The 10,137-nt window shown below is 49.2% G+C and overlaps 1 protein-coding gene across 1 annotated transcript; it reads right to left on the bottom strand.

Moving 5' to 3' along the window:
* Positions 1–271: 271 nt before the first annotated feature.
* On the bottom strand, positions 272–2,486 carry LOC135823064 (abl interactor 1-like). The gene has a single exon (XM_065335894.1). The coding sequence runs from the start codon at positions 2,319–2,321 to the stop codon at positions 660–662; it is 1,662 nt and encodes a 553-aa protein (XP_065191966.1). The 5' UTR covers positions 2,322–2,486; the 3' UTR covers positions 272–659.
* Positions 2,487–10,137: the final 7,651 nt, after the last annotated feature.

Below are 10,137 nucleotides of genomic sequence, written 5' to 3'. Positions count from 1 at the left end.
CCACAACCCCCAGAGCTAGAGTGTGCAACGCGCGATAGGGTCTTGTCACGACTCGTTTTCAACACGTCATTTTCATGTCGCGAATGTTGCGGCGGCCCGCAAGCGCAGCTACATGAAAATGACGTAATGTTGAAAACGAGTCGTGACAGAGATAATAATTATGTGTGTGGCGTTGTCTCTGGGGGTTATGGACTCTTGATGCTACCAAGAGTACATACTCTTGATGCTACTGATAACATTATCTGTGCATCCCTACATCGTTCTTGGCAGGGCATGCCACCGTTGCTGCGTTTGAATTCACTCGAAACTTGACGTCAGCAGTGAAAAATGAGTCGTCTTCAAAGACCTAGTCGTCAGTGCAGTAGCCATGGTAGCCCTTGGAGGATAATTCTCCAAAATAACCGGGCAGATTCTGCTCGAAAGGGAGAACCATACAAACCTTATGGGCCATAAATAGGTGGGTACTTCCTTGCTCAAGTAGTTAGTTGGTAAAAGTTAGTTATCCACACACCAAACATGCCTGAAACACACCCGCCAAGGGCTACACGACTACTGGCACTACAAAAAAAGTACACTACAATGTACAATGTATCGAAACTTGACGTCAGGCTTCGAATTCTCCACTAGAACCGTTTCGTACAGCGCGCTGAGTCTTGTCCTCACAGAATATTACTGGTCACATGCAGCTGTACATAGTTACACGGCACCAGACCGTGGCCACCGTCAGCGTTGTGTGCGTTATACCAGCGGTCGTCCGACTCCAGGATATTGAGAATCGTCACCATTTCGCCCTGCACGACGGCGAGCTCATCGGCTGCACTGGGTGTGAAGTCGTACAAGACGGTTGCTGGGCCCAGGCAGGCAGTTCGTTCGGTTTTGACGGGTGGTAGCAACGGCACGTCGTTATTCATCACGTCTGCCATCGGTACATCATACTCAATGGGCTCTTGTGTCGGCCAGGCCGTGGTGGGGTGCTTGACTGTTTCTGCGATCTTGGTGACCTCGGGCGTCGGTGCCGGTGATGGAGAAAGGCTCATGTCATCGGCGAGCGGTTTCACCGTATCGTACATCACCGTCTCGTACTGAATGGCGTCGTCTGTTGAATCCGCTGTGTTACTCAATGGTGCTGGTGGCAGCCGTGGTAATGGACAATGTTCCTCGGTCAAGGTGCGGCGACGTTGAACATTCATGTAGGAGTCATTGGGAGGCGGGTTCATCGGAGGAGGAGGTCTCGGCCCGATTTCCATTCGCTGGAGGCTTTCCTTGCGAACCTGCGGCCAATTTGAATAGATGTCATTTTCACTCTTGCTTAGTTTTGTGCTAGCTGCTGTTTGTGAGGTTACAGATAGGGTTGCCCTTCTTGAGCCAGCTGTAGTCAGGCTTTCGTCGAAGGTGGAGTATTGCGCCGTTTGCGCCTGATCAGCGCAGATGTTTTCCTGGTTGCTGGGCGCAATGGCATGGATATCGTTCAAGCTAGAGGATCTAGGTCGGTTCGTGTGCTGCGTCGTCGTTGTCAGTGAAGGCGATAAGCATGTAGGAAGCGTCTCTCTACGGCCACTTCCGGGTCTGCTTCCAGCGTCCTCTTTGGATTCCGATGCTGTGGGTGGCCGCGGGGTAGACATCTCGAAGAAGCCAACCGTGTCCACAGGGGCACCCCACCTGGTTCGAGTTGCACTATTACTGCCCCTGGCCCGCGGTGATGGACCACTAGCTCTGCGAATTGGTGAGTTTCCGGGGACGTTTGCGAGAACATCACCACCAAGCAGTAAGTCGTTCGGCGTCAGGCCATACTCAGTCTGCACGACGCTGAAATCCATCGGCCCGCACCCGATCTTGTCCAGCAAATTCATGTTCAGCGTCTTGTGCCCCGGGTACACCGCTACCTCGATATGTTTCGGCGGAATAATCTTCTGCTGGCGCTTTTTGGCCAGCTTGGGCTTACAAACCCCGTTTGCTTCTCGCTTGGCGACCTTCTCCCGATGGACCTCTACATTCAATATGATCTGGCTAGCATCGGATAGGATCGACTGGCACGTATCGTCAACTACGTCCAACACTCCAAGCACGGATGAAGTGGACTCGTTTATTTGGTACGCGAGACTTCCCATTGCTTGAACGGCGTAAGATTTCGACGTCTGGAAATTTTTTCGCCTGGAGGCATCCGAGGCAGCTTCTTCGTACTGATTGTCACAATAATCAGCCAAACTGGCCAGGTTAGAATGACTGCTTATTAGCGCCTCCTTGGCTTTTCCAAAGCGAGCCATTTGTTCCTCTACAATATGCGCATGCTGGGCAAGGTGATTCTTGGTTGTGTCGGCCATACTAATTACTATTTACCAGGCTGACACTATGTTGGGCTGTTGCCACTGTTCACAGCGACTACATTCGAAAGCCTTCACCTCTCAGCCGTTGTGTTTCTTCCCCATTCTAAACTTTCGACGTGGCCATGAGCTGCTTACTCCGAAATAAAGATCTCACGAGACAGACACTCGAGTCGTAGACTCTACTTACTCCCTTGCTAACTAACGCGAGTTTGCCACTTGATGTTGTAGTTGTTGAACTAATACTTTCATCTGACCTTTTGACCTCTGGGCATGCGACAAGCGTATACCATGACAACGATGCTACTGTCCGCGTCATGCGTGCATGGCGCCGGCGAGGTGCGTTTTTGTTTTGCTTTTGTACATGCAAGTAATAATAGTTTTACTTTTAGTTTGTAGTACTGTAGTGCTAGTGCACTACAGTAGTGGTAGGGGGAAGACTGTAGATCTAACACGTTAGATATGGGCGAGACACACTGCCATTGGAACGAAATGGAGTCCAGCCGAGTAAAAGTTATCTTTAGTTCCAGGAAAAAGTAACAGTTGCTAAAAAGTAATCAGTTGTAGTGCATGCTGAAGGTTCTCAGTTGACCATGCCCAAATTTGCAAGCTGTCGGGATTCATCAACATGCGACACAATGATCCCACCGACTTCCTCGCGCCGTGCATGAAGGAGCCCCATCATGATGTGGAGGTGGAGCCACCATTGCAGCCCCCTAACTGGTGAAACCTTTCACCATCGGTCAGCCAACACTGACCCTGATGCCCGTGCCGACCCGCGGGTGAAGGGATTCTGGACCGATAGCCGCAACGCATTCTTCGATACAAGGGTCACCCGGTGTTTTATCCCCACGCGTCGAGCTATCGGTCCAAGTCTCTCCCCTCCCTCTACCGAAGGTTCGAAGGAGAGAAGAAGCGTGCTTACGGTGAACGTGTCAATGAAGTCGAGGTTGGCTCCTTCACATCGTTACAGTAGTCTTCTCCTCCTGTGGTGGGGTGGGCTCTGAAGCAGCCGTAGTAGTCAAGAGGCTGGCGCATGGCTTGGCCACCAAACGCAACGCTGCCTATAGCCGGGTTGTAGCTTGGCTGCGGTGCTGCTTGGCATTTTCTCTTGCCAGATCTGCCATCCGTTGCGTCCGTGGATCACGCTCTGTTCGCCGTCGTCACTTCGACCTTGCGCCGGTCGACCTCGTCCAGGCTGAGGTGCGTCTGGCTCGACATTAGACTGTATTTACAGCTATTTATCTCCTTTCTTCCTGTTGTGCAATTACTATCCGGCGTGTATTTACCGCCATATGATAATTATTAGAGAGGTTTCGTTTCACGTTGTTCTGCACTACACCGTGAAACTCGCGTTCACGTCGAACAGGAGTTGACCTCAGCTCACGTCATGAACGTTCGACGCCAAAATGTGCCACCCCGACGTCCGTGCGGGAATTTGCGGAAAAAACTCTCGAAAATTTGCGCAAGAAATTGCGGCAGAAAACAACAAAAAATGCGACGAAAAGTGCGGAATGATGCAGAACTTGCCAGGAATTCGCGGAATTATTTGCAGAAAATTGCGGATTTGGGCCAAATCACGAAATTTGTTGCATCGTATATAGGCCTTGGCGGATAATGCCGGCAGAAAAATTGGCAGAATTCGGTACTTTTTCTGGTAAGTTTCATGCATGTTTGGTATGTGGATAAAGAAATGGAGCAGAATTCGAGGAATTGCCCGCCATAAGGTTTGTATGGTTCTGCCAATTTCGGTGCAAAAAAAGCAGAATCTGCCACCTTTTCGAGCATTATCCGCCAAGGCCTAATCGTATATCTACACCGGAGTAGTACTAGTCATACTGTGCAAATAACCTACAGGATCATGGAAAGCACTGTGTGAAAAGTGCATGAAACATGTGAGATATGGACAATCCACTTGTCCAGGCAAGAAGGCAGCAATGCCTGTTCATTCTGGCGAAGTAAAATAAAGTATACCAACCAACAACAACCAGATATAGTGCAGAAAACAACAAAAAACGCGGGAAATCGCGGATTTTGCTGAAAATCGCGGGTTTGGGCAAAAATCGCGAAATTTGTTGCATCCGTGGAATCGCGAATTCCTGGAGGGACTGTGTAGTGCAGAACAACGTGAAACGAAACATCTCTATTGCCTGGTGCGTGTTTACGTTACCACCATAATTATCGACAGAGGTGTTTGTCGCCCTGGAAATGGAGCGTCTCTGTAAGTTTGTATCCCTGGTGATGTTTGTGCCTGGAGAGCACTATAAGTGGTGCTCTTCAGGCACAATCTTCCCCAGCCTACTCAAGCTCAACTGATGAGGGGTGAATTCCCCGAAACACTGTGAGCAGGGAGTGGTGCTTTCTCGCAGGTTTGCCGAGTGGACGGTTCGATGGACTTTTCCCCTCATCAGTTGAGCTTGAGAAGTTGAGTAGGCTGAGGAAGATGGTGCCTGAAAAGCACCACTTATATAGTGCTCTCCAGGCACAAACATCACCAGGGATACAAACTTACAGAGACGCTCCATTTCCAGCAGAGCAGGGAGTGGTGCTTTCTTGCAGGTTTGCCGAGTCGAAGGTTCGATGGACTTCTCGTGTGCTCTGGATGGCAGTCGTGATTCAGTCAAGTGTCAAGTCAAGTCGGCGGCGCGAGCTCCAGTGTGGGAGCAAACCCATTCCTAAAAAAAATTCATCGCCGAAGTCGCAACCACTACTTCGTACTGTTGTGCCCAGCGCGGGCTTACGACTAGCTGGTTTGGAGGTGACAGCGTGACCGAGTGACCGAGGGTCCTCGACGTCTGTTCTCACCGTCCAGGAGCGACTCACGCTGCTATCTGGTGTTCACAAGGTGTTTGTCGCGCTGGGTCTGGCGATTTTTTCTCTTTTCAGGCAGTTCACTTCCCCAACTGATCCTTTGAATTTCAAGTTCTCCCAATCCTTTCACAATTTAATCACTTTCTTTCACTTCTGGTAGGGTCCAGAAACTGACCGTGGTTGGTCCCCTGGGGGAGGGAGAAAGACCCAAGTGCCATCAGTATGTGTGGCGCGTGTTGTGAGCTGCCTTTGGAGTGAAAAACTTGTCAGCGCCTTCTAGGTTCAGCCTGGTCCCATAGCTCAGTGGTTAGAGCATTGCTCATGACAAGCAAGGTCCCGGGTTCGAGTCCTGGTGGGTCTGGCGATTTTTTCTCTTTTCAGGCAGTTCACTTCCCCAACTGATCCTTTGAATTATTATTATTATTATTATGAAATGACCCAAAGGCAATGTGCCTATCGAGGGGTTCATTTGATTGAAAGAACAGTAGATGTAGATGTACTTGAAGTATGTACAAAGACAAGTAGGGATTGATGAGGAGAGAAATGGGGGAAATCAACTGCAAGGTGGCGGAATTTCGTTGATTGCATAAGCATGGTCAGCTGTAAATTTCCTGAGGGCAGCTTTGAACTTATAGAGCGAGGCTTCCGATGTTAGACTGGGGGGTAAATAGTTCCATAGAATAGCAGTTCGGAACATGAAGAGAGACTTAGACAATGATTTAAATTTGGGAAGAATGATTTTATTTGGTCGTCGCTCACTATTCGTAATCTTGAAATGGAAATCAGCAAGGTAATCACGATGATGGAAAACATATCTGTGAAAAGTAGTGAGACTGATGATTTGACGAAGATAGGCTAGTGACTCTAGGGAGCATTTAGAATTGAAGACAGATTTGGAAGAAGTGTAATCAAATGCAATTTTTTCTTTTTCAGTAGAGCTCTAGCAAACCTTGCCTGTAATTGCTCAAGAGTGGTCATGGGTTTCTTATTAGATCCAAACGACCACACCGTACAGCTATATTCGATCACAGGTCTTACGAACCCTTTGTACAGTATGATCATTGCCGAAGGCGTAAGTTGCTGGGACATTATTGACAGTAGGTGCACTCGATATCTGACCTTCGAAGTTATTGAGGCGACATGTTTGCGGAAATCCAGGTTGTCGGTCAAGGTGATGCCAAGATGTTGCAGTTCAGAAACCACCGTTAATGGCTCATTGTACATTTGGTATTGGATTCCTGCAGTAGGTGTATCATTGATAGCTCTATGTAACAGCACGGATGTCTTGCTTGCTGAGAATTCACCTCCATTGTTCCTGCCCCATGTTTGACATGCATCGAGATCAGACTGCATGTTCGCTCTACTGGCGAGGGTGTCTTCAGGTTTGTAAGCCAGTAGGAGGGTGACATCATCTGCAAATATATATTGTGTGCAATGTTCCATAGCGTTGGGCAGGTCATTTTGAGTAGGAATAGGAGTGGTGAAAGGTGGGAACCTTGAGGCACTCCGCAGTTGATGTTCCGCTTCTTCGATTTAGTGCTATGTACCTTCACTTCAATTTGTCGATCCCCTAAGAAGCTCTTCAGCCATTTTACTGACGAAGCTGTAGCAATCTTACCGAATTTCTTTAGGAGTATAGAGTGGTCCCGGTCGAATGCTTTCCTGAAATCTAGAGATATCAGGTCAAAATTAGTGCCATTATCAATATTTACAGCCATTGATTGGGTTAGCAAGATAAGTTGGTCCGTTACAGACTTGTTGCGTACATATGCGAATTGACCTTTACAAAGTACACCATGGGTCATCAAGTATCGAAGTAGACGTTCCGAGAGAATCTTTTCCATTAGTTTTGCTATGCATGGGAGAAGGGATATAGGCCTGTAATTGGTAGGCTCTTTGGCGCAACCTCTATTCTTGTACACCGGTATTACGGTGGATGATTTCCAGGAGGACGGGACACGGAACACACCATCATCAAGGCTGTAGTTGAACAATACTGATAGTGATTGGGAAAGGATGTCTGCGTTTTGCCCTCGTCCTTAAAGTCATGCCCTACCACATGACGATTCAAGCGTTTATTGAAAGTTTACTTTCATGGCTAATGCTAGGATGTTCCCTATCCCAAGGCCTGTGGAGAATCCATAAATACAAAAACAAAATCCCGAGAGTTCTCCATACGCGAAACTGTTCCGTGTTAGCTTTCGTGCCGGTGTTGTACCGTCCCAATGGAAGCTCGCTCACGTTGTCCCGGTATACAAGAAGCCACCTCGATCTAGGCCATCCAATTACCGGCCTGTGTCCTTGCTCTCCATTTTATCCAAGGTCATGGAGTGTACCAACAAATCACCAATTTCCTGGAGCGCAACGACCTGCTGCCTGACAGCCAGTTTGGTTTTAGACGTGGCCGTGGCACAGCTGACCTCCTCACAGCACTCCAGAGCGAATGGGTGCAGGTTGTAGCTGAGAGGGGCTGTGTCCCAGTAGTAGCAATTGATATTGCCGGTGCGTTTGACCGCGTCTCTCACGTCGGCCTCCTCAACAAAGCAGAGCGAGTAGGCATCGGCGGACCTCTTCTCTCTTGGCTACGCGACTACCTGAGTAACCGCTGCCTAAAGGTGGTAACTGGAGGCCACGCTTCCAAGAAGTACCCATCACTGCCGGAGTGCCCCAAGGCAGCGTCCTGGGCCCCACACTCTTCATATTGTTTGCTGCCGATATCGACCAATGCCTCTCGCATGCAGTAAAGCTCAGCTCTTTCGCCGATGACACTACCGTGTACAGTCTGATCAGACCAAACGACAACCTCCAGGAGAAGGCAGCATCCTTACAGACAACCCTCAGCAATCTTGCCGCATGGGGCCAGCAATGGCGGATCCAGTTCGAGCCCACCAAGAGCCAGCGCCTGATTTTGTGCAATGCTCGAAAGCGCCCTGACTTTCCACCAACCACCTTTGCCGGCGAGATTATTCCGGACTCGGACCACCTAAAGCTGCTTGGCGTCACATTCGACTCTAAGCTTGGGTTCCAGCGCCATATTCATGCTGTCGCTGTCAAGGCCAGCCAGCGCCTGGGATTCTTGCGCCGTGCTGCTTGCCTTCTGGGTCATGAGGGCCGCCTTGCTGTGTATAAGGGGTTCATTCGGCCCATCCTGGAATACGCTCCCCTAGCCACCAGGTGTGCAGCCCAATCCCACCTAGCACGCTATGACAGGGTGCAGGAGAAGGCAATGCGAATCATTGGACCTGACACGATCCTTCAGAGCCTGCAGCTTAGGAGGCCAGTCTCAGGGCTTGCATATGTGTACAAGTTGCACTACATTAAGGGTCCACCCCAGCTGACAGCCCTCCTCCCGCCACCGTCGCCGCCTGCACTTACTCCTAGAACCCGCCGACAACTAGCTTCTCGCCACCCTTTCCAGTTGCAATGGCCACTTGCTCGGACAGCACCGAACTACCTACTGAGGTCATTCCCCTACACCCTCATTGCGGCATGGAACGACATTCCTGAGCAAGTCATCCCGGAACCTCCGGCATCGAAGGGAATGCAGGCCTTCAAGTCTCGCATTTGTCAGCACCTGATGCGCCAGGATTGGTTGTGGGCGACAGCATTCCATGGCTAAATTTGACGATGTTCCATTCTCCGGTCCCACAACGATCACCTTGTCTTCACCCCACTGAACTGTACCTTGCTCCCTAGTGCTCTCGAATCACCTCAGTGCAGAATGTTTTGCGTTAATGTTAATTTCTTCTCTTCCTTCCTTTTTTGCTGCTTTTCGTGGCCCCTTTCTCGCTGATCCAGTGCCTGCACACTACTCTGCCTGGCAGCAGCTCCGATCTAACTTCTCCGTATTGCCCCCCCCCCCACTGAAAGCAACGCAGCTGTTGGTCCATTGCCATAGTTTCCTGAACTAATCTGGCACTCACTCACCCCCCCCCCCCCCCATCTCTTCCTCTCTCTCTCTCTTTCTCTCTCTCTCTCTCTCTCTCTCTCTCTCTCTCTCTCTCTCTCTCTCTCTCTCTCTCTCTCTCTCTCTCTCTCTCTCTCTCTCTCTCTCTCCATCATTGTCTGGCTCTCAGGTTCTCACTCTTCACACACAGTCTTTCTTCTCTCCCTTTCCCCCATGGTGCGTGATGTGCGCCTTGATCCCGAGACCATTGGTCGGGGGAGCGCACTTCACCTCACCGGCACAGCTCAATAGCACCTACACGCCCTTTGTAGTCTATGTTCTCTTGATGTTGTTGTTATTTTTATCTTCCATTCTATGATCTATGTAGGCATATGTGCACTTTCATAAAAAAAACTCACTGTTTTCTTTACTCCACCTATCCAGGTTATCTTAGATTTCATCCGTTTGGGGATGATTGTCCTTTAATTTGCAATGCATTACATAAAACAAACACAAAATACATGTATATGTACGTCGGAATCTCACAGCCTAGCATTCCCCTCTAGTTGTCCTGCCCTAGCACATCTCAGCTCTCACGTCCATTGAAAGTTTACTTTCATGACCAATGTTAAGATGATCTAAGGAGAGATTCCTAGACTCACTGTTTTCTTCACTCCCCGTAATCCAGGATAACTAATCTTGTTCTTTTAATCTTTTCTCCCTTTCCATCGTCATCATAACATTGGGCATGAGTGCCCGTTTGACTTGCGATGATGTAAAATACAAGCAATACAATACAGTACAAGAAGCCCACTTTATGCGTCAGCCGTGTGTGGCACGACATTCTCGAAGCGAGTCAGTACAGGGACAGATGATGACCCAGAATGATAAGTTGGGGAAAGCTGCTGTCGCCAGAATGATTTTGCAAAAGAAAAAGGCCTGCCGGAAGTTACTCCGCAGCACTGTAAAAACAAACTCGATTCATTGAATAAGAAGGCGAAGACGGCCTATGCCAAGTTGAAGGTCCTGACGCAGTCAGGCGTCCACGTGGCTGACCCTGGAGATTTGGAGGCGAGGAATTTTGATGCAGGATAATCCGATATATTGTGTTCGAATTAT

The sequence above is a fragment of the Sycon ciliatum genome, chromosome 8 (genome assembly GCF_964019385.1).
Source record: "Sycon ciliatum chromosome 8, ocSycCili1.1, whole genome shotgun sequence".
In the NCBI taxonomy this organism is placed as follows: domain Eukaryota; kingdom Metazoa; phylum Porifera; class Calcarea; order Leucosolenida; family Sycettidae; genus Sycon; species Sycon ciliatum.
This window is presented reverse-complemented; position numbering and strand designations above follow the sequence as displayed.

Bases quoted from the DNA above. Each gene is read 5' to 3' on its own strand.
- LOC135823064 (XM_065335894.1), bottom strand. From the start codon at position 2,321: ATGGCCGACACAACCAAGAATCACCTTGCCCAGCATGCGCATATTGTA.